The 26,265-nt window shown below is 34.7% G+C and overlaps 1 protein-coding gene and 2 pseudogenes across 1 annotated transcript; all 3 read right to left on the bottom strand.

Annotated features, from left to right (window-relative positions):
- Positions 1–1,145: 1,145 nt before the first annotated feature.
- Positions 1,146–8,915, bottom strand: LOC120156029 (annotated as a pseudogene).
- Positions 8,916–15,513: 6,598 nt separating this feature from the next.
- LOC120156050 lies at positions 15,514–17,935 on the bottom strand (annotated as a pseudogene).
- A 1,850-nt stretch (positions 17,936–19,785) lies between these two features.
- Positions 19,786–25,326, bottom strand: LOC120156115 (MAR-binding filament-like protein 1-1). Its single transcript, XM_039167532.1, has 6 exons — positions 25,213–25,326; positions 23,286–23,735; positions 21,646–23,178; positions 21,071–21,476; positions 20,744–20,950; positions 19,786–20,371 (listed from the first exon to the last, which is right to left on the bottom strand). The coding sequence occupies exons 2-6, from the start codon at positions 23,630–23,632 to the stop codon at positions 20,051–20,053; spliced, it is 2,814 nt and encodes a 937-aa protein (XP_039023463.1). The 5' UTR covers positions 23,633–23,735; positions 25,213–25,326; the 3' UTR covers positions 19,786–20,050.
- Positions 25,327–26,265: the final 939 nt, after the last annotated feature.

The following is a 26,265-nucleotide window of genomic DNA, read 5'->3' on the forward strand; positions in this document are numbered from 1 at the left end:
GAATCTGAAACCTATAATTCAGTCCATAGAAATACGATGCATATACAAATGATAACTTAAACCATATTAAAATGTACCAACAGTCTAGTGAGATGAAGCATTAAGTTCCTTAAAAAATCGATTCAATTCGACTTTAAAAAATTCGAATAAAATTTGAATGATATAATATGACTTGTCAATTAAACTATCTCTGAATTTTTTTAACTCGAATCAACTCAACTGACCCGAATATTCTTCTATAATTTCTCATATCCCTAATTCCTCTGACATTTTAAATTTAAATCTATTTTGATCAAATTCAAATCATATAAACCGCTAACACTATCAAATATTTATGTCATTTTAGTTCTCATTCCAACAACAAATTTACTCTTTACAATTTAATCTCTCAACTTTGTATTCATTATGATACAAATATTAATCTTTTATAAATTCCACCTTTTCATCTATCATTTAACTCATTTATACTTTCATCAATATTTTCCTTTAAATATTTTCTTTTAAAAATTAAAGTTTTAAATAAATTTTATAATTTTAAATGATAATTAATTTATTAAATAATATTGTAACATAAAAAATATGAATATATATATATATATATATATAATACATGATTACAAAATATTATTAAATTAAATCAATCAATAGTATAAATATTTACAATAAAAACACAACTTAAGAAAAATCTTAAAATAAGACATTTTAACTCAATTAATTCAAAAAAAAACTTTAACTCGAGTCGATCGAATCTTGAAACCTATAATTCAGTCCATAGAAATACGATGCATATACAAATGATAACTTAAACCCATATTAGAAAAATGTACCAACAATCTAGTGAGATGAAGCATTAAGTTCCTTAAGCAAGGTCAAGGGTTCGAATCTTGACGTTTGCGAATGGAGCAAACTGAATTGAATGGGTCGCCCTTGCTTCTGCAGTACCCGATCTAGATTAATCGGTCAATAAATCGGATACCAGTGATTAATTCAAAAAAAAATGTGACACAGAAGCAAAAAATACAAAACTCCACCGTATACTTTATAGTTGATTCCCTATTTATCTATTTTTTTTCCTTTTCTTATAAAAAGGACCTAAAAATATTGCAAATACTGAAACTCGAGGCCCGGATTTCCTGGAAGTTGCTTCTGATTACACTAGTTCTTACGTTCTCTTTTACTTCTACAAGCATTATTAGTCATCACAATCTAATAATGGAACAAACAATTAATGATCACGAGTGAAAAATATTATAAGCAAGCAAAAGAAGGCTATGTATGCAGGTATTAACATGACAAACCGGCAATTCTCTCACTCCGTATCTCGACCTTCTGTTCCGTTTGTTTCCTTGTCATTCTTGTCATTGCCGTTCGTTTCCTTATCGTTTGTTTCTTTCTGTTGGATTTCGGTATTCCGACCCTCGCTAGGTGGCGGCTTCCCGTCATCTGGGTTATCGACATTATCCGGCTTTCCCTGTTTTGTTCAATCAAACTTATCTTTCAATCTTGGATTACTACATTTTATAAGATAAAGCTTATAGTAACTGGACAAAAAGAAATATCGTAGAATCCGCATTTTTTCTCTTAGCTGCCGATTCCAGCCCAACAGTTTAATGCAGACGAGCAATCACACGATCATCCAAAAACTTATGATAACAGGAAGAAAAATTCTTACGAGTAAATACATGGAATTAACCTTGTTTTTGTCACGCCAGCCAAGTACAAATGGTCGAGAAAGTAAACTAATCCTTCTTGCAGGGATTTCTTGTTGGGGCTCTTGATCGCTGCGTGCTGGAGAATCGGGATGCGATGATCTGCAAACTTATATTTATTAGAAGTGCCGCATAGACTGACTAAAAGCATTTCACCAAAGAGAGGATTTCAAATTGACAAAAGGTTTATAAAGTACCGTGGAGAAGGTTGTACTTTACTTTGTCCAGACTGGTACTGTAAGGTAGCCTCCAACATTGATTCTGCCATTACCACTCTTTTCTCCATTTCAGCGAGCGAAGCGATGGCATCTTCGTACTTTTCCTGCATTAATATAAAAGTTGGTGCCAAGAGCAGATAACGAACTGGATAAAAACACGAACGATATTTGCATAATTGCTCCCCGTAAATTAATATAAGAACTGAAAAACAATGTTTGTTCCCCCCATAAGGGTATGCTTAAGGGGAAATATTATAGGGAAAAGGAAAAGAGGATATTGCAAATTTTCTACACTTAAGTACATGGACTAATATTGTTTAACAGCTTGCAGATTCCGAAATATTTTCTTGTTTGCAAAGATATTTCCACAAAATAAAGAGATACACTGAAGACATCGGTTCCATACAATGATGAGTTGTTAAGAACGTCATAAAGGAATTATTACTACTGGAAAATATTTCCTGATGAAAGTTGCATGGAAAAACAAGAGGTTTGATCACGATGAGTACCTGAAGCACTTGAGCAGCATATCTTTGTGCGGCAGCATCTTGCTCGGCAAATCTGCGAGCATCTTCTGTCACCCTCTGATCTTGCTCTACCCGCATTAGAACCTATGTAATGCATGACAGATCTTAATAATCAAGTCATGAATAAGAAGAGAACACGATGATCTTCCACTAATTGAAAATGTGGAAATGAGTCAAACCTGAAGCATTGCATTTTCTTGTTCCTGCTTCTGAGAGAGTGCCGTACGAAGCTCAGCAACCTCTTGCTCTAGTTGCTCCACCTAAAGATCATAATCAGATTTAGTGTATGTGTATGTTTGTCTTGAGAAAAACACCCAGAAACTTTAAAGTCAACAAAACACCAAACATTCAAGGCATATAAGGTTGCAAACCAACTGTCTAATGTCTATCACTTATTCGGGCATGAGTCTTGACAACTTTCTAACACATATTTCTTGCAAGTTGTAGTTTAATTAAATAGTATACTCTGTAGTAACAGTGATAGAATGCACACAGAGATTCCAACATGCAGTCCACTACGAAGCCCGAGGTTCCAAGAAAACCAGGCAAACTAGTCCCGGGATTTGGAATGATTTGTAGTTTAATAATGGTCTTAACTCCAAAGAATAAGACAGAAAATCAACTGTAAATTTTGGCAGGGAAAAAGTCAGAAGACAAACGATCATATATTACTATTTATGTCAAAGGAAATGTCACAGATTAAGATATTCCATTTTACCCTAGCACTTAATTGCCGCCGGTTATCCTGATTCACCATCTCCATCAAGGCTGTCTCCAGCTCCTCCGATCTGATACAAATGAGAAAGAAGCAAGATTGTCAGCATCACATTCATCAAGGTTCCATGGAAGAAAGATTATTCTGAATTTCGGCATAAAATGCAAAGATTAAGTAGGCAAGTATGTCCAATTTATAACCCATTGTAGTGTAGCTTAGATATGTCCGTGTATAAGATAGGTAAGGAGGCAAGCTAATGACATACCTGAAATCAAAAATCAAATTCATGGCCTCTATCACAGTCTATAGAAAAACATGCAAACCATAGAGATGATATAAATTTAACCTGAGGACTGCTGATCTTTTCTCTTCCAGCAACTTGCACAACTCAACTTTTAACCACACAACCTGCGCATGATTGATTATAACAAATTAAGAATATCAGAACGTCATAAAACAAGCCAATAAAAGGGAATAATAGATTAGGATATGATCTAATCATAAAACAGGCCAATAAAACATCATCAATAATAGATTAGGACATAAATTAGGGTTGATGGCTTAGAGTTCAGTGATCAGGGTTTGCAGTTTATGAATCAGGGCTTATGAATTAGGGTTCTTGATTTGGGCTTAAAATTGGATTCATGAGATAAGGTTTGGGAATTATATTTAGGGTTTGTGTTTTATGAATTAGGTTTTATGGTAATATAAATTAGGGATTAGGGTTATGAATTAGCTCTTAGCCTCCTATGTCTTTTGCAACTCCATAAAAATCCAGCAAGCCAAGGCACACCCATATATAGTCTCTTATGTTAACAAGGTTAAAATTTTCAATGTATATGAAATCAATGCAACAAATTAACTCAAGCTCAAGCATCAAAATGGACCTATCCATTAAAAGATTTTAAACCAAAGCAAGATAATAGCCCTCATGTGAACTCCGATAACAATTTGATATTCCCTTGGTAATGGTTTGAAAATAGAATCTATAAGGCTCTAAGAATTTGATTCATGCAACAATCTCACATATCCATGCAGTATGGTCAATAGAGTAACTTTTCAATTAACCCCCTAAATGCAAACACATCTGATTGAACAAGAACCCTTCTGAAATATCTTCTCTTAAATCCAGGTTTACCATATCCATTGCATTAAACTATAGGAGAGAGAAGAAAAACAAAAACACACACTGGATATAAGGTTAGTTCATATTCAAATTATCTACGTATTTCTACTTCACATGTAAAACAGAACATGCAAGGGGTCATGTAACACAGGTTTATTCTACAAGCCAAGAAACAAAGATATCAACTCAGACAAAATGCAACATTAAACAGCCTAATATTATATTTTTTTAAAAAAAAGGTAAATGCATATGCTACCTGCTCTTGAAGATCAGGAACAGCATCCGTGTCAGCATCTCCTGTCAAACTAATAAGAACTTCGTCAGCATTCGTGGATCCAGACTCAGAACGCGAGAGATCCAAATTAGTTTGTGAATCAACCAATCGTCCTGCCTTATTTGTTTCCAAAGCATGGACTTCGGATCCTGCTTAAAACTATATAACTTAGATGCTAAGCCCTGAGAATCCCTCCAAGCTTGAAGCCCCTTTGATCTTTCCTCAACTGCAGCTATTACAGCTGACTGATGCTTCTCTCTTAAATCATGTAATCTTTTCTCAGTTACATTTTGGTATCCCATACAAGCTGTCAATACAAGTTGACTGCTGTCAAATGTTGACCCAGCCAATGACTGCAGCAAAGTAACAGCATCTCCTGCATCCTTAGTTGTAACTAGTGCGGGGCCTGTTAGAAAATTAAGTTACATTGTGTTAGATTAAAACAACTCATTGTCACTTTTTCCAAGCTTCAAGTACCATAAAGATATCATTAAAGGCATTGCTCGTATGTTTTATCCCATACCATATAACTCCATTAAAGCAAGTGCTGTTCTAAAAAGCATGACACGATTTCCTTCATAAAGGAGCACATCCCAGACTCGAATCACTGTTTTAAAATCAGAAGTCCATCAGGAGGTAATTAAGCACTGGTGATTCCAACTATTAAATGATAGTGCACAATCAGTAAATTAGCAACAAAAGCACCAATTTTCAAATAGTAAGATAAATTGATCAACTAATTAAGCAGCGCTAGAAGACACAGCATGAAACCTAACCACTTTCCCATGGAAGCATGTTCATGAAAATGGAAAGGAACCACGGTCCAGTAACCCATGCCACTTGCACTCCCAGATAATCTAGATGATTGACTGCATTAAACAAAAAAATGCTGTTCATAAACTGCCCAAAAAAGAAAACGAAATATATCATATATGAATTTTCAAACACAGAACAAATATTGAAAAAAATACAGACCCAGTTTAGGAAATCTCTCACGCATCAACTCCTCAAAAACAAGTTGGTCAACCTAACAAAAGGCCATGAGTTACCAGGACAGCTATCTAAAGTGTAACTAACTAATCCATCAACCACTTTGACATTTTTGAGAAAGCGGATTAGCGTATATCAAATAACAAGGAGAAAAAGAGTTGGGCAAAATATTACCTGGGACTCAATCATTTCCTCTGAGTAATAGCCATCAAAATAGTCATCGATAATGCCCACCAAAGTCCTGAAATATATATCACAACTTAGAAGAATACAAAGGCAATAGTGCTATTACTATAAATGCCATGCTTGCCCCAAACAATTAGAAGATCCCACAAAATAAAACACAAGAAAGAATGTAAAACAGAATGACATCATGTTTCTGCAGCAGAATATGCTCAGATCTTTAACCTTAAAAAAATCAACAGATAAAAAGAACAATGGATCTGCAAGGAATTTCTCAACTGTCTCCAAACCTACCAGAAGGCATTTTCTTCAGGCATCAAGAGGAGTAACAAGGCAGCAAAGAAATTCATGGCCTGCATGAGAAAAACACTTATCCCAATAAAACCAAAACACCGGAAGCATAACCGTAGCTGAAATATTTCAGAACCTAATACCTGACAGTAGCCAACAGAGGGGTTATGTCGAGCATAAGCTGTAAGCAACCGTCTCAAAGCATTTCTACCATCATCATCCAGAGCAGGGTGACCTGGGAATGTTCGAGGCAAATCCTGTTTTTAGAACCACTAATAGATTAGAAAACTCAAATTAATAACTCAAAGATAAAGGTAGCACCAAATTCTGAAGAAAATAAATATAGAATTCAAAAAACTTCCAATGGAATAACCTTCTCAATCTGTCCTTTCCACTTCTCAGTACCACATGCAGGCTCTGTTGTTGAACCCTTACTGTCAGATTGCAAGCTCTGTTGTTCAGTGTTGTTGCCACAATTAGTTTCATTAGCTAGTAGATCCTGGTAATACTTCTCCACTCTACGTGCCCTCACACCAACAAAGGCTTGCCAAAGCTGATATGTCCAAGTTCATGAAAGAAAGGAAGTGTGTGTGTGAGTGGAAAATCAAGAGATAATAACAGAAGATCAAATAAAATACCTCTCCCCTAAGAGCCATTGGCACTCCCCCACGAACAAGAACTTCCAACTCTTCCTTCCAGGAAAATAAAGATTCTGTAACAGCTGCATCAACAGCACCACCAGTTCTGGTACTTCCACTGCCACTTGTAGGGGAATCCTGAACTGGGTCAGATCTCTCTGCATCATAAAATTCATCATCAGAATCTTCCTCTGATGCTCCCTTTGGGGATATAGCTTCTTCAGTAGGAGTTAACGGCTTTCCTCGACTGGTTTTTTTCTCTTCTTTTGATAGAATCCCTTTCTTCTTTACACGAATACTCATCATACATTCAATAGCTGAAAGGGTCGGTCGAATTTCAGTCCATATTTGGATCCGGTGAACTCTTTTCACCGGTGCAGACTGCACCTTCTCATTTTCCGTATCATTCTCAGGCAGGCTATCAGAACTGGACTTCCTTTCAGACAAATCATCTCCTTCAGTGCCCTTCTCTACTACATTGTTCCCGTCCTCAGCAGCATGTGAGGCCTCCTTGCCTTCCTCTGAAGAGATACCGTTGATTGGCAATTGAGCAGATTCTGCTTGACGTTCCAAGAAATCATTCCACCTATCTGATCTCTCCTCCTCTTCTTCCTAAAGTCATGGAAATAGACAGGGTCTAAACATATAATTTATCGTAGGTGAACTTATACCCTGTGATCTCCACTCAGTTACCCAGAAATTAGTTAAAGTAACTATATGAAAGATCTGAACTATTGAGCTTGTTACCATTCAAGACCTCTAAGAATGTGGAAGAGAGATAAGTTTGGGGAGTGTACTACAGGAAATGTTTTAAGTCTTCATAGAATTTATTTGTTCAAGTTATTTTCAGTTTCAGAAAATATATCAGCGACACATTATCAACCATTTCTAACTAAGCAGAGAGTAAGACACATTATTCAATATTCACCATGATATATGAGTTGGCAATTTTATCATCCTTTTCCTCGGCAGCCAAACAAAAGGTGATGTTTAAAATTAAAAAAGGCATAAAAGCAGGAGACCGAGTCAAGAAAAATACCTTGTAGATATTAGCATATTCTTGGTACCTTTGCACATGCTGAGGTCTCACCGCAAGTCCATAAGCATCCCTGTCAACATAAGCCTTCATTAACCTCCAAATGTTCAAAAAAAAACTCCATAGTTCACACTATCAACAAGTCATTCCAAAACAAAACGCATAAAAAGATAGCAAATATTTACAACATTCTAAGCAGAAAACTAGCTTAATTTCCAATCGGCTCCAACAATCACTAACTACCACAACAGTTTAAACAAAACTAGCTAAATATTATCTTTAATGTTAACCTAAATTTATCAAATTCAAATCAAGATAACTCATAGAGAACTAAGCATAGAAATCAAACTAAAAGTGAAATAGCTCGTAATTTGATCCAAATACAGCTTACATAAGCCGTAATCCTTCTCCACCAATTGCTTACATACACTAGTGACTAGACGACAACGTAGATTCAATAAATTAAATCTCTCTCATTTACCACACAATTTGCTCAAAAATCAACTACAAATCCACATTCCATGAAATTTTATCAACAAAAGATCACGGACTCCAACAACGTCAACCAGCCACCGCATTCCTCGATTTACCAAACCAAACTGTGGCCAATTCAATAAGATCATGACATCTAACTCAAAAATGTCAATATCTTCAAAATCGAACTTCAAATTACGAGCAATCGTCATCAAAAGATTTCAGAGTTAACGCAAAAATGCAGCAAAAGGTTCACATTTCCCCATTCCAATTTGCTCTTAAAATCAAATCACATTCCAGATCATCAGATCCAAATCGATAATCGCGGACAAGAGATCGGGAGTCAAGAACAATCAAAACAAAAGGTTCGGCTAAAAATAAGATAAAAAAGAAGATCTAATCAAAATTAAAATGGATCAGAGAGAGGGAGAGAGAAATCGAAGGGACAGGTGGCGAGCCGAGAACAGCGTACCTCTTGTGTTCGAAGCTTATAAGGGAGTTTCCGCCTTTGGCGGGAGCAGTAATGATGGCGGTGCCTGCGGCGGCGGAGGATCTCATTTGGTTTGCTGCAGATGTGGACCAATTTGATTAACCCGTGAAATTTAGGAGGGGACGAGAGGATTTTTCGGAGACCTTTTGTTAAATAGATTTTTATAAGCCAATGCAAAAGGCGGAAAGAGAGCTTCGATTTTTCGCTGTTTGGATGACGAGAAAGTGCGAGGGAGTGAAAGAAAAAGAGAGTTTAGGTGGTGAAGGCGTATCAACAAGAAAAAGTAGGTTTTATGGTTTCTAATGAATGGATTATGAATAAGACATTGAATCTGTTTATATTAACTTATTATGCAAAAGTTATAAAACAAATAGTTATTGCATCATTTCATGGCAATTTTATCTGAAATAATATTTTTAGGGTAAATTATGCATTTAGTAGCTAAACTATTAGTTTTAGTAGTTGTTGAACCTAAACTTTCAATTTTTTGAAATCATACTTAAAATTTAGTTTTTATTTTATTTTAGTACCCGCAGTTAAAAACTTTAGTTTTTGTTTCATTTTAATACTTGTTCAAAATTTAACGTTAAATTTTGAAAAAAAATAAAATTATATATACTAAAACAGATCAAAATTGATAGTTTAGTTACTAAACAAGTTAAGTTTTTATCGAGATGATACTAAAATGAAATAAAAACTAAACATTTAGTATTATTTTGAAACAATTGAAAGTTTAGGTAATAAAATATACTAAAATTGATCATTTAGGTACTATATTTGTAATTTAACCTAATATTTTTTATTATTTACATGGATAAAATTTTAAAAATAATATACTTTATTATTTAGAAAAATAATATTTTTATTATTTGGAAAAATAATATTTTTATAAAAACATGTCACGTTGCATAAGGGTCTGGCAAAACATATCTTTATTTATGTAATAATAAATTCGTTCAGAATTTTTAACATTTATATGGGGTAGGGGTTAAAATGAAAAAGATAAATAAAAAAGAGATTAAAATAAAAAAGACTAGGGTAGTCGAGTAGTATGGGTCACATCTATAGGGTGTATCATCTCTGTTTTCTTTTAATGTCTTTGTAGTATTTTCCATGACTTCTACTTTTTATATGTTTCTGTTATTGGTATTTATGAAGGATTAGAACTGCGCTTGCTATCGTTGACTTCTGTGTATTATTCTCTTCATGTTTCCTCTTTTAAATTTAGCCGGGTCTTATGTTTATGTCTATATGCAGAGATTCTTTCGCAGGGATTATTATGCAGGGATTAATTCCCGTTACAGACGCACATATGATTTTAATGACTGCATATGAATATTGTTTAGCTATGTATTTATTTATATATGCACTGCATTTTATCTATATTTTTAATTTTCTGACTGCCGGAGGTCTTCCACGGAAGCTACTCTCAACCTGACGTTGGGAGCAGCCTACTACCCTACCTCCCCCTTACCCCATACATATGGGAATTGGGTTTTGTTGTTGTTGTTGTTGTTGTTGTTAAGAATATGAGTAGATTATAAACAATGGCTGATGTACTCTGTTTTGAAAACCGGATCGGACCGGTCGGTTTAACCGGGAACCGTTGTTTAGTCCAGTTCAATTTAAATCGGTTGAACCGTTATTAGTGAACCGGCCAGAACCGCTGAACCATTCGAACCGGACCGGTTGAAAACCGAAAAAACCAGGATTTTTGTTTTTGTTTTTTTAAAAAAAATTAAACCAAACAACGTCGTTTGTTAAACGAGCCAAGTCGAACTCGAGTATTGCTAGCTCGACTCGAACTTAAAAACTTTAAAAGTAAGCTCAACTCAACTCAAACTCACAAGCTAAAAATTATCAAGTTCAACTCAAACTCGAAAATAATATTGAAACTTGAACTCAAAAAGGCTTGAACTCAAAAAAAAAAATTAGAAGCTCGATTGAAGCCTAAAATTCGAGCTTGATTGAAGTGAAAGAATAGTTCACTCAATGCTCACCAAAAGGCTTCATGATTTTTAATGCCAAATTACTTCTATTATTTATAGAAGTTAGTTGTGATGCGCTTCTATGTTTCTTAGCAATGTAAGATTGTTTTATTCTCATATTTTTACTCTTTAAGACTTTTGGGATGCTCTTCTATTTTTGTTAGACATGTGAGATTGTTTTAAAAAAAATTAAACCAAACAATATCATTTTGTTATGATTTTTTAAACCCAAAATTTATTTTTTAATTATAGTTATATAATTATTATTATTTAATGTTTTACCTTAAATATTATGTTGTAGTTAATTTGAATTATTTTGTTTCACTTGATTTTATGGTTTTTAACTTATATATGTTATGACTTGCTTTGAATATGACTTGTGATATAAAAAATTATTTTTTATTAAATATTTTTGGTATTTTTATTTAATTTTTTAAATAATTATGACGTCGTCCGATTATTCAGACCGGTCGGACCGGTTCGATCGGTTGAACCCGTGAACCGGTAGCATGACCGGTTCGTTAACCGGTCTGGTTCTGAAAACCATGCTGATGTATGTATTCGAAAAATCAAATTTTTTTCTATTGATTATATATTTTATTAATTGTACTCGCTATAAAATTTTATTAGAACTATTTCTATTAAAAGAAATTATACTATATATATATATATATCCTCAAAAATATTTTTGAATTCGACATTTATAATAAATACGAATTCTGACACACACACCACATATATCCCATAAAATTAAATATTTTCATTCTAAATTATATTTTTTCTATTTATTTTATAATTTTATTGTAATTGATAAAAATATTATGCTAGAAAAAATATGAGTAATAATTATTGGTGATATAAAGAATTTCATTAGATGGGTATTGTTTTATTTAGTTGAATCTTATTTGTGCCTTTTTTTATATATAAATGAGTTAGTTTTATTAAAAATAGAAAATATTCAGAGCCACGATGAAGATTTACAAGTAAAAGTGTAAACGTAAACTAAATTATAATTAGAACATTTTCCTATAACCATTGACACAAAAACTAGTCACCTATATCACAAAACGACCAAAAAAAGGAAAAGGCTAAAAACTTAACTAACGCTCGAGCAAAATAAAGGTTCGAACAAATCTGATTGAATCGGCAAAGGAACCACAAAAGGGAATAAAGCTATTAAAAGACCACCGATAAATCGCAAATCAGAGTCAAGCGACATGAGAAAACTATCAACGAACGCAAAACGCGTATCTAAATCAATCTGAGGGTCCAAAGCAAGGAAGGTCATCATGATAACAAATAAGCGTCATATTGATCAGTCGTGGCAATGTCAAAGCCAACCCTGAGAAAAAAATAAACGAAAATAACAGTCAAACGATCGAAAACCACCAAAATGCAGAGAAAAACATATCAAAAAGACAGAGATAAACGTGTCATAAAGATAAAGATAAACATATCACAAAGATAGAATTATTCTTACTAAAAAACTAAAAAAAAAAAAAACAATCGACAATCAACATCAAAACCAATCTCACAACTAACTAAATAAAATGAAAGAAGAAAAAATTGGTTTGATCTATAAAAATTGACACAAGTTATAAAAAAACAACGAGAGAGGGAAGAGAGGGAGATTTCAGATTCATGTGTCTTTTTTAGATATAATTATTGATAAAATATTTTAATATATTTTATATTTATCGATTAGTCGTTACAAAATATTAAGGGTTAATTACATGATTGATCATTTAAGTTTGTGTTTTGTTCACTTTTTAATTTTCATCATTAATTTAAAACAAAACATAAAATATGGCTCTTTCACTTTAATTTAATTAAGATGTTATCACTATTAACGATTCACTGAGCTGACACAATAATTAAATAAAATAGAAAATATATTATTTTCACGTGGATTAGGTTAAATACATGATTGATCACTTATATTTGTGTTTTATCTATTTTTCCTCATTGTTTTCAAAAAAACATAATATATATATAGTCACTTTTGTTTTTATTTAATTAGGTTATTTAATTAGTTTGTGATCAGCACGAGTTAACTGCCATTAGACTACTAACAATTTACTAAGCTGACACGATAATTAAATAAAATAGAAAATACATCATTTTTCAAGTGAATTATACGTGGATTAAGTTTTAAAAAATAAAAAAAAATAATTGATATAAACATGAAATTAAAAGTGTCTTCAATTATGCATTTTCTTCAAATCCCTAAAACAAAATCCTCTTTACAATACTTTTCTTTAAATCTCTAAAACAACACCCTTTCGATATTTCTAACGGTCCGTAAAATTCTAAGAATAAGAAGAAGAAGAAGAAATATATCCGACAAAAAAATATTATAAAATCAAACAATGACATTTCATCTCGTTCTCCACACAATTTAATTTTGAAGAGTATATTACTTAATTATCTTTAATGGGTATGTAAGTCCTTTTGTAGGGTACAATACTTAATTTCCATTAGTTGGTATGTTCTTGTAGGATCCTTTATGCGTTTACTCTGTAACACAATAAAGTTTAGGAAATTTTGTATGAACCTTTTAATATATATATATTTTTTTGTTGTCTTCTCGGTTTTAATGTTTCGTGTTGACTAATCCGTTGACTTTAAATAAATATGACTTTTAGTTGGTTAAAAATAGAGAAAAAATATATTATCTATTTTAATTATTGATCATTTTAGTAATCCAGTGTAACATTTACATGGGTTAGTGAACACCTTTTAATTATATTATAAGGCTTAATTATAAAATAAGTGTCTAAATTATACTATTTTTAAATAAATGCTTAAACCATTTTTTCTAAATCATTCAGGTGTCTAACATTACAAACGTTATCATTTTAGGTGTCCGGGCCATGATGGTCGTTAAATTTTATTGTTAAAGGACATGTTTCGCCTTTATAAAATTTAAAAATTTTGTTTAAATTCAAACAACTTAAAAAATATTATATTTATAAAAAAAAACTACAAGTTTTCTAAAATTACAAAAAAGCTCCAAATTACTAAAATCGTCCTAAATCTCTAACCCTAACCCTAATTTCTCACTTTTCAACCACGGCAATTGACGTCGTCGTCATCCTTGCCATCTCCATTATCAATCTTCCTTGCTCATGCCATCATGGTTGTTGTCTTAATCGTCGGATAGCTTCAATTTTGGGATTTTGGTATTAATTTCGTCATGTTTAAATCATCAATTAGGGGTTCTTCGGGTGGTCATTCGTCAGGTGGCTTTATCAACTGTAACGATTCGATTAGGTGGAGGTTCGTCGACAAAGACTATGGCAAACGAAAATGAACGGGGGTGGCTGACGTGAGTATAGGGATTGGAATAAAGGTTTTCAAAGTTTAGGTCTTTTTAAGATTTTCAAAAGTTTTCGGCTTTTTAAAATTACATTATATTTTTAAGTTTTTTTTTATTTTAAATAAAAAATTCAAAATTATCAAAATTGACACATGTCACTTAACAGAGTTTTTTTAATGGTCATTATGTCCCGAGCACCTAATGTTTGTAACATTAACACCTAGATGATTAAAAAAAAAGTTTGGACACCTATTTGAAAAAAGTGAAATAGTTTGGAACACTTATTTTATTATTAAGCCTATTATAAATTTAGCTAAAATATTGAATTGGGTCTTGAAATTTAAATTTATTTAGTTAAAACTAAAAATAATAAAACAAAGGTTAAACTAAATCAGATACCACCAAACTTTAGGCGATATATAGTTTATACCACTGAACTTTCAATTTTTTCAATTTTAGTATTGAACTTTGATTTTCGTTTTAATTATATCACTGAAGTGTTAAATTGTTAACAACACGATGATATGGCTGACAATTGCCAACGTGGCTGATGGCTGTCAACATAGACACCTCACCAAAATTACGTCGTTTTGATTCGTCTGTTAACAATTTAACGGGTCATTGGTATAATTGAAACAAAAATCAAAATTCAGTGTTATAATTGACAAAATTGAAAGTTTAGTGGTATAAACGACACATTGCCTAAGTTCGATGATATCTAGTGTAGTTTACCCTAAAACAAAGAACATGGGATTTGACATTCTGATTGCCATGGCACCCGTGGAAATCTTTGTATAACTTACTGCTGGGAAAAAAATTGCAGAATGTAGAATACCGAGTAATTTTCGACATTCACGGAAACAAGAGCTCGAAGAAGAAACTCGTCGATATTGATCATGGTTCTCCAATTCGATCGCCGTGTCGATCACCGTGTCTTTAACTAACTATGGTTTCGGATAGCCAGACCAACTTCCAACTGCTAAAACCAGAGAGGCTTTGCTCATATAAACTAGTACATGCATCTGATACTATATTTCATGTTCATATGAAACTAGGGCAGCTAGGATCTCCATAGATTCGGTGTTCGTAGATAACATCCTCCGGTTGTGCTCAGTTCGAATGAAACAACAAGGCAACAACGATTAGAACTCTATGTTATCGTGATTCGAGGATGAATCATCCTCCGACACGAATACATTTGATACAAGTGACTAACATGGATACTTTGCAGTACAAACCAATTCTGCAGGCGAATCGACTATACCATATATGTCAATGAATTTATATCTTTTCGGTTATCATAACATCGGTTATCAGAGTGAACTTCGGAGAAGTCTCCGAAAGGCACTCTGAAGCCGGTAACTGACATATATCAAGAATTCTATTAAGGATTGCGTGACTATACATACGAAAAAAGGCGGAAAAAAATTCATTTTCGATCCCTCTTTAAAAGGAAAAAAAGAAAAGAAAAGTGCTTCTTCATACAAAAAGGAGACAATGAGGAGCTAATGATAAGAGGTTTAGGACCTGTTGCACTAGCAAACGCCTTGTCCGCTTCCTCGGATTGACACCAGGGGGCCGTGCCAGTGGCTGCGGCTTACCATATGGAAATCCAGAAACAAAACGATGACTGTGATGTCATCGTGGAAACGTCTCCTCACGCCACGGTCAATCTTTTTCAAGTCCGAGTATCTCATTTCTCTCTTCTTTGCTGCTTCACGAAGAGCGGCTTTGACAAGCTTCCTGGCAATACCCTGTGTAAGCATGTCTTGTAAGTATATCCCGAGACAACTGAATCATTGGAAAAATTATGACTTCTAAGTTCTAAGCGAACCCAACATAGAACTCGATCCTGAAAAAAGGTTACAGTTTTCTAGTCCAACTTTTCTCGGAGTCCGGTGTGTGCGATCATATGGGTATACAAACATAACTCGGATATGTTCATTTTTAAAATGAATCATGTCTCTATAACCATATCCAGATATGCATTGGACACAAATATCAAACACGGGCACTTCAAGAAAAATGAAGGATCGGAGCAGTACAGTTCGGTTCGATAAAAAGAAAATCACAAAAGATAAATCTTACATTACGTGGACAAGTGTTGACGATGTCGACTGCCTCCTGATTGCTAAGGTGCTCCCATAGACCATCTGATGCAAATATAAGAAAATGATCTTCAGGGTCGATTTTATGAACTAATATTGCTGGATCAGCTCTAAGGATTGGTTTATCGAACGATGCGGGGACCCTAAACTTCGGCAATAGAGGTTCTCTGTTGAACTCCGCGTTCTTTAGATAAGCATCACCAATGGATCTGGAAATCTGTCACATGATAAACTTTGGTTAACGGATTATAGTATGCGCGTGCATGTTGGTGTAGATCATGCTAATTCTCTCAGTCGGATTGATAGTAATTCAAACGGAAATTCCCCCGAAAAGTTCCATTTTCTGTGAAAATAAACGTACAAACGGATAACAATGGTAGAGGATGCTCATATGAAAACATAGAATGATGTATGATATGCCAAATTCTGTAACCTATAAACGAAATGACAAACACTCTGTACTGGTATTCTTGGAAACTTCATACTCAATAGCCGTAAAATGAGAAAGTAATCGACCAATTTTCAACGATTCAAAGTGGTTACTTTGATGACATAAAGACAATGGTTTATAGAGGTAAAACTGTTACTCAGACTAGGGCGTGACCGTCGGATACAGGTAAGTTCAATTCTTTTCCAAGTTTTTCCATGCAGTTGGTGGGTAATCGAAGGGCCGTATCGAGGTACTTGTACAAATATATCTAGGACATGAATACCTCAAGCAAAATGAAGAGCCAGAGGAACATAGATGGAAATAACAAGCTATCATCAAATAGAGTAAATATCCCACAAACATGATAAACTACCTGAATAATACCCTTCACACGCCATACTGTGTGCTTGAGGACCACAATCTGTGGATCGTCGGGATGTAATGATTGCAACTCTTCCCGCACAGATTCTCGACTCGCATTGTGCTCGGATGATAACTGAACTGCCTTTACCTCATTAAAGTTGTTATCCAGACTTCCTAAGACCACTCGAGAATCTCCTGCATTTGCAATGTATAGCAGTCCGCTACAAATTATTCCGACCAAACAACAAGAACCGACAGAAGCCCATCGCGGGTCATTTAGCCAGTTCTTCCTAACAAGAACAAGAAACTCCTCCTCGGTCGCCAAAAATGCTTTGCTGATTACATCAACCGACATCCCATTATTCTCGGTTGTAAACTCTGCATCAGAATAGCTGTCAAGTCAGTAAACATGTGCATCAGCTATCGTAAAATAACTCGAACTACGGAGGGCAAACAGAATTTCATGTTTAGGAAAGTAAGATGTTGCTCTGACTCTTTGTTTTCTCAAACCATCGGTGTCCTGCATATTTTCACATATGGGTACGGGGATATGACTACCAAACACGAAGATTCCGAGACAAACAGTCGAAACAAGCCAAGATGTCATTCATCAAACATCAAAATCTATCCAAACCGAAGTGCACAAAATAGCATAATATGATGAAACTCAGCATCGAGGTGAAAGAAAAACATACTCTTGATATAGCTGAAAAGGTGTTCGTTTATAAACCGAGCAGCAGCCGGACCTCCATGACCATCGTAAACTCCAACAAATGTCCCACGAGGCCCCATTTCGAACGAGATTCGAGTTGGCTAGTGTCCTCCAACAGATTGTTTGCTTGAATTACAGACATCGAAAACTCACCGGCAATGTGTTCCCCCGAATCTTTATACCACAACAAACCATCAACCCTACCATTAGCATCACTACCTCCACTAGAATCTTCACCCTCGACGGAAGGCCTCCAGCAGGGCGGCATCATTCGCATTAACGATCCTGATACCATAACTTACATATTCTAACCCAAATGACCAAGCAAACAAGTTTTTCATAAAACCAATACTCAGAAAATTAATCACAACCTAAGAACTCGCTCTGGTTTTTCCTCGATTTCCAAATCCGGAACCGAAGCTTCAGAATTCAATCACGCATCCACGAATGCAGACAACATTAATCTACATAAATCAGACAAAAAAACAAAACTTTTTTCAAACAATCATCAATCTATATCTTAAAACATCAAAGAAAAGATATGAACTTGCACAATTCCACACCTTTAATCTATTTAAGCATTAAAATGGAAACAAATTTAGAACAACATTCAAGAAATTCAAACACCAATCGATCTGTAACATGTACTAAAATCCAAACCAAGCTTTGGGTATGTCTAGAAATATAAAAACATCAACTTTGGAACAAAAATATAAAATTTCAGACACCAATCAACTGCAACCTACATTGTGAATCTTCTACATGCATTAAACAAAAGGAAATTTGAGAAAATTGAAAGAATTTTCAGATAAAGATAACCCATCAACCTTAAAAACATCAAACAAAAATAAACAATAATTAATTAATATCAAAAGGATCCAACAGAGATTTTCTTCTTACAGATCTTATGAAACAATGAAGAATCTTGCATGATCTTTCAGTTATATAGTCTGCCAAAGAAGACTCCAAAGACCCATTATTTTGAACGATTAAATAAACAAAACAATCAAATGAGTAACCCCAAAACAAAAGGATTAAGAATGTTTTAAGACAATAAAACAAGAACAAAAACAAGGCTGTAAGAAAGGTAGACCTGGAGAGAGATTTGACAAAGAAAACAAATTTAACAAAACAAATCTTGAAGTTTTGGAAACCACCGTGACAAGGTGACTTTTTTCCCCTTTCCTGTGGGTTTTTGGGTTATGTTTATGGTTTTTTGTTGGAATTTTTTCCAGTTTTTTTATTTTATTTTCTGATTCATTGGTTGAAGGGGTTTGACTTGGACTTGTTGGCTTCAACAACGAACAAACCAACATTTTAGGCAACTTTTATTCATCTCTCTCCCCCTCCTGTATTTAGTAAACAGCTGCAAAATTATTAACTACCTCCTTGTTACCTTTGGCTTTTGAGATTTTCTTTGCATTTTTTTCTTCTTCTTCTTCATGATTTTGGTGCATCCAATTGCATATGATATGTGTCTAATCTTGTTTTAATAATCATAATTTTATGGTTAATATATGGTTCTTACATCTAGGAAATCTTTGGTTTGAAAATATTATTTTCATAGAAAATTATTATAGGTCCTTAGTATACAGAGATGATTTAAATATTGAAAAAATATATTAGAGATTCTTGTACTTTTTTAAAAAAAAATAATATAATTATCTTATTATTTTTTTCTTTTAATGTGATCCTCAAACTCATAAAATAAAATTAATGTGACTCTTTGACTAACATTTTTCTTCGTTGACCATTATAGTATTGACGTGTCAGTTCACGATGCTGATATAACAATCAATCTGTCATATTTGAGTTACCAATTCAATCAATCTATCTTGAGAATTCTTTTATGTAATAAACATGTGATAAAGAACAGAAACCGGTCTGGTTGTTTCAACCAGTAATCGTAGGTCTTTAACAGTTTCATCTCGGATTCGGTTTTTTAAAGTTATACACAAGGATGACAACAATTTAACAAAAACAGACACTGGAAAATTGAAAAGATGTCTTCTGGGTTTATCATATGAACTACCTACTACATTCAACTGGTATGACCTTACAACAAGGAATAACAAAAGTAAAATTATCGTAATTAATCCGGACAGTCGAACTGGTAATACGGTCTTGACAGTTTGACCTTGCTTGGAACTCAAGAAACAAGTTGGACAAGTCTTTCGTTTGAATCAAGAAATGCATTTACACAATGATAACGATCAATTCCCAAACATAAACTAAAAAGGATTAAAATTTCATCTGGTTTTACGAGATGAAAACCAACTACATACAATCTGTATGACTTTCAATCTATAACAAAGAATCAAACTGTGTCCCATTTTCACCTCTTTCCTTACCCAAGACAAAGAAAGAACAAAAAACAACCTCAACAACACCAATTCGAAAGTATAAAGACTTGTATAAACCTATGAAACAATATGTTCAGTCTCCCGCCTTTCGGCCGATCATTCCAGGAGGAATTCTTGAGTCAAATCTGGACTTCCGAGAAGGTTAAAAGTTTTGTTGTTGCTTAAAGTGTCTTTCAATATTGTTATTTGGCCTTCCTTTAAAAGTATATCCTCGTCCAAAGTGTCAATCTTCTTTTTCAATACTTCCACCTCTGAGTTCAATAGCATGTTCTTCTCATTGTATTGCTTCACCTCTTCCCACATCAAATCTCTTTCTTCGGAAACTTTAGGCAGTATCCCCCTCAAGATCGACAGTTCCTTCATTGATTCTTGCAAATCATTCTGAAGATGGCTTATGTTATCGTCTTTCTTTAGTATCTGTTCATATCGAAACCAAATAATTAGCCAAATATGTTCTATAACCTTTCAGTAGGGTGTCTTACTGTGAAGGGTACAGGTTCAAATGTCAGAATATCGGAAACAAAGAATCTGCGGCATACCGCAAAAGTCAAAACATCAAGCAACTATATGTGTGCACTTAAATCAAACTCTTAAGATATGGTGTCCTGCGATTGTCAAAAAAATAATTCGATTTCCCAAGCATGCACCCTCTAATTCTCCGGAGCGCAGTTTTTTCTATGCTGCTTCTTTCTTGTTTTCGACTTCTTTATAACAATTTCGTTCATACATGCTATTCACATGCAAGATAAGAAGAAAGATTTTGTATAACATTTAAAGATCAAAAGCTACCTGCAGTTCAAGATCCTTCAATCTGTGGGTGAGGCAGGAAATGTTGTCCATTGCATTTTGTACTTCACATCTAAGGATGTCATTACCTCTTACAGCTGCTCCCACCTCGGCTTGCAACCGTTCGACTTCAAGCTCTTTTGAGTATAGCTTTTCTCTCAACAAATTAGTTAGCAATGTTTCTGATTTAAGCTCTGTTCTTAGAACCTCCTAACAAGTGTACAGTGTCGCAAAATAAAGTATGAAGTATGAAATTGAAAAGAACTTGTAATGGAAAATGAGAAATGATATATATACTAACTTCAACTGTAGATTTCAGCATAAATTTACCTCGGAAGATTGATTGTCGGGTTTCATAGATTCTGAGTGAGCTTCCGAGGCAACTGGACTGGATTTCTCCTTCAGCAAAGTAGATATTGTCTGCAAACTCCTTGCTAGGCTTTCGGCTCCACGTTTAAAGCATTGTACCTTTATATCAGATTCAATGATAAATTGACCATCTAGACCCTGCTGAGTTTCTTGAAGCTGACTAGCTTTTCCTTTGATGAACTCGATTAACTTGGAAGACAAATGGTTGCTCTCATTGAGCATAGACAGTCCTTGGTCCTGCAAGTAGCTTACACGACTCCACATTTCCTTGTCAAGCTTGATGGTTAAGGCTCCAATGTCTTTTCGATTACCTTTTAAGCGGTTCAGTAAATCGATATTCTCATGTCGAAGAGAATCAACTTCATGCCTACAACACTCCACTTCCCTTCTTAAACAGTCCTTGGTCCTGCAAGTAGCTTACACGACTCCACATTTCCTTGTCAAGCTTGATGGTTAAGGCTCCAATGTCTTTTCGATTACCTTTTAAGCGGTTCAGTAAATCGATATTCTCATGTCGAAGAGAATCAACTTCATGCCTACAACACTCCACTTCCCTTCTTAAGGCCAATTCTACTCCAGTCAACCTCATTTGCTCCATTTGCAAAATTTTCATCTGATTTTCATTCTTTTTCATGGAATGCTTCTTCTCCATCTCCTGACCATATCCATCTCGCAGCCCTTCAATTGTTTTCTCTTGCTCACTGCAGGTTCGGAATAATCTGGCAATGGACTTCTGCAACTCCTTGCACTCCGTATCTTTCTCTTCAAAATTTCTTCTAATGCAATCTGTAACTTCTATTGCTGCTTGATGCTTCTCTTGCAATTGGGAGAGATTTTTCCTTAGATCTTCATTCTCATCATTCAATGTTTCGACCCGTCTAGTCAGCTCTTTAAGTTGTTCCACAGAATAAGTCATCGTGCTTCTGTTTTCTGTTTCCTTTTCATTCAAGGAAGAGACTTCTCTCTGAAGAGAAACATTTTGCTCCGCAAGCTCTCTAACTCGTTCACGAAGCCTTTGCTCTTCTAACTTATACTTCTCGAGCTTAGACAACCAATCACTTGACCTATCTAACTCCTTTTCCAATCCCAACTGTATCTCGTGTTTCTCCGTCTCTAGTTTTCTTGTCTGTGACTCAAGTTCTGCCCTTGCCATTCTCATTTCTTCCCTAGCACGATCTCTCTCTGCAATTCTAGACTGTAGAAGTTCTGAAACCTCGAGTGCCAGGTTTATTTTGTCCTCCGAAAGGCATCTAATGGTCCCAATGAGAGATGAAATGTTAAAGCCAATGTTACGAAGGAAGCTTTCCTGATCAAGAGCTTCAGAAAGAAGCAAAACTCTCTCCCCAGCTTCTTTATATCTTCTTTGCAACTCCAAATCTGTTTCCTCTTCAGTTTCGGAAGAGTTCAAACCATTAGAATTTCCCCCAAAGAAACGATGTTGCTTCTCCAAGCCAGAGAAATCCTCATGATATCTGATATCGTCGTAAGGCTCGTCCATTGCACAACCATTTTGGGCCAATACATCCAATTTGGACTCCGGGCATCTATGCAAGTATTCACCATATACATCTTCAGTGGTGATCGGAATATGAAGATCAAATTCCTTTGAACTTGATCTCGGGATATGAGTCTGCGAAAGCCTCTCAATCACATTCTTTGCAATCCTCCGAGGTGACTCATGTCCAAATCCGTTTTCGGTCCAGTCTCTAGATGAGAACTGAAGACGCGTGCCTTTAGCTTCCCTAAATGAATTAATGTTTTTATCTTTAACACTATCTGTTGGAGACGGTGGAGCTGTATATTGAACTCGATGAGGAAGCCTCCCACCACCATTTCGAAGATTATTTATTTTAGAACTGCTCTTGGACTTACTGCTTTCCAGAAGCTGTTCTCCATCAATATAGCGGTCTACAACTTTACTCGACACATTGCTAGAGCAAGAGGAAGAGCTTCCCCATGAATCATGGCGTATCCTTGAAGAACTAGAAGGACCAGGCCTCTCGAAGCCATTAGCTGCCACTTCACGTCTTTTAGCCTTAGATTTTTTCTTAGGGGTAAGAGTTCTTCTCCTGGAATAAACCAAAAGAACAAGGTTGGTATAGGTCTAATCAATCATTTCTATACTCTGTAAATGAACAAACACATCAAATGCAGAAATTGAGATGATTGATCATACTGTTGATTTGGAGTAATATTAGGAGATCTATTTTGTTCATACGAGGAAGGGACATCTTCTTGTTCTGGACCATCAACAAGAAAGGCTGCTGATGACAAAGAACGACTCCTTCGAAGACCCGCCGGACCGTTACTAAAGCTAGGGCTGTCCGGTATTTGCTTTCGAGATTTTCCAAAGAAACGTTTAGGACTGAGAAAACTGTATTCAGCCTTGTCATCAAGTTGATCATTGAAATCACTTTCCAATGTGTTTTCCCAGAAAACTTGCTTGTCTTCTGACGGTGAAGGAACAACGGCGTTACCATTACCACTGCTAGAGGAGGATTTGAAGAAAAACGCCTTCTTCATTTCTATATATCATCAACAAGAACTAGTTTTAGATCACAAAATTATCTGCTACGAAACCGAGTCCTTTCATAACAACCTTTGAAAGAATGGGGCCTCAAAGAACCTGGAGATATGATACATAAACCATAGAAGTTAATAAAAAAAAGGGGGGAAAGGACATCAAACGCTCACAAACATCATCAAAATCACTAGAGAATGTGGGGTCAATCTATAAAGCAAATACCATAGAAATAAATCATGGCTAAGAAAACAAGTGCACACACTCATATGAAGTTCAGTATTGGAATTTATACATCAGAGGGAAAGAAAAGAAAGCATATGCAACATTGAGATACCAATCATGAAAATAAAAAGGTATATGAGACAGAGAAGCATGCACTGGTTAGCTATGACAATATTAAAATGCTAAAAACCATGAAGACGGAACCCGGGTTTATGATTCATTTAGTTTGAAAAGCAAATCAGGGTACTCAAACTCATTTCGAACTTGAGACTAAAGTATGATCCTGTAAATGTATGGAAAACTCGAGCACATAAGAATCTTGGACTATCTGGTTTGCCTCAGAACAAAGGTGTGCAATATAGAAAGAACCAAAATAGAACTTACAAAGCAAAAGTTAGTAATTAAGATTCACAGACAAAAAGAGGAAGAAAGGAAGAAGAACCTGCAAACAGTTACAATAACTTTAACAAAAGAGCTAGGGTTTATACACCATATTTTTTTATAATGTCTGCAACTTTCATAGGTTGCAAAAACTTGATTCCCCCTTTTAACATTAAACAATCAAAAATATTTTTGTAAAACATATGATTTGTCAGAGCAGAGGTCGAGATTCAATCTAAAATTATCTAATTCACCAACACCACCAAACCCCATCAAGGTAAAGTTACCAAAAAGACCAAATTACCCGATTCACCATTTACAGGTCCTTAAAAACCCTATTCACCCTTTAAAAGGAATAAAGAAAACAACACACTTTTCCTAAAATTCTGATAAAAATAGAAGAATATCAAGACCGTTCACCAAATCAATTTTATATTTTTATTATGGGTGAAGTGAGAAAAAGGGGAGTAAATACCAAGTATAAAAGGATAAAATTGAAAGCAATCTGTTGGGAATTGACTTACAAGAAAACCAGAAGAAAAGGATATGAACTTAAGAAACGGATCACGAGAAAAGCAACCGGTCACAACGTTATTTTCCACTTTGCTTTAACTTTCTCAGCAACCAAACATAATCCATGTGGAAAAAAATTACTTAATAATAATAAACAGAGACACTCACAGAATCCCCAAAGCATGCAGAATTTAAAGTAAAAGCAATACAATAAGTTCATAAACCCAAATCCAAAAAAGAAATTAACTTAAAACATCAAAAGGAAGAAACGATTAAGTCTTTGCAATTAATTAATTACCATTAAATGAAAATTCGAAAATTGAAAAAAGAACAAAATCCCCCGTGATTTAAGGGTTTGAAACAGAATTATCTAAGGACAAAGTGAAAGTCAGTGGGTAAGCAAGAGGATGATGACAAAAGGCGCGGACTCAACGGCGTTAAAGAACAAACGGATGGGGTTTAACGGTGACGGAAGACGTCGGTCGTCGAGATTTTTAGAGAGAGAGAGAAAGGGAAAAGCAGCCAATAGCAGAGAGCAAAGGGAACGTTTCTTTTTTCTCGTAGGGTGGGAAATTTGGGAAAGGTTTGAGGGTGTTTTCGTCATTGTAATCTTTTGAATTCTCTTTCCGTTATGGAGCCAGGTGGCGGGGTTTTCATTCAGGGGAGCCGGGTGTAGGGGAAATCTCTGCTGGGTCCCACTGTGGACGCTGGAGATGGAGAGGGAGCGTTGGCTAGTGGGGTCGACCTTCTACCGTTATTGAGAAATAAGTCTAATTAAATAATAATTTTTTCAAAAATAACCTAATTAAATAATAAAAAAATAATTTTATATACAGTTCATGCATATGGGTTATTTTTGCTATTGTAGTAAATTTAATATATCAATTTCGTCTCTATTATTTTTTATTAATTTAGTTATTGAAGTTGTTTAAGATATTCATCATAATTTTTGAAGTTTGTTGACCATTTTGATTAATAGAATTGTGAGTCCTCTGCTTACGTGGATTAAGAGATTATGTTAAAATATCTATTAAACACAGCGATAATTACAAATTTTCAAAATTTATTATTTATTTTAATGATATTAAGGGATTAGGTCAAATTTTTAAAGATTTTTAAACTGCTGTATTTGATAAATATTTTTTTTTTACATGTCACGTAAGTAATATTGACTATTATGTAAATTGTTGGTGTTGATAATCACACAAAGACTAACAATTTTGTTAGTCAAAATAGACTCTTATGACTAAAATTGCTGTCCTTTTTCCCCCATATATATGGGGTAAGGAGAGGTAAGATAGTAGGCTACCCCCAACACCAGGTTGAGAGCAGCTTCCGTAAGAGACCTCCGAATTATGAAATGCCCTCCGTGGGACTCGATCCCACGACCTCAAGGTTAAGAACCTTGTGCTCTACCAACTGAGCTGGATGATCATTTCATTTTTATGACTAAAATGAACATCCTAAACAATTTTGATGACTAATGATGCAATTAAAGATTCTGATTTTTAGAACA

This window comes from Hibiscus syriacus, unplaced genomic scaffold (genome assembly GCF_006381635.1).
Source record: "Hibiscus syriacus cultivar Baekdansim isolate YM2019G1 unplaced genomic scaffold, ASM638163v2 tig00111213_pilon, whole genome shotgun sequence".
NCBI lineage: Eukaryota > Viridiplantae > Streptophyta > Magnoliopsida > Malvales > Malvaceae > Hibiscus > Hibiscus syriacus.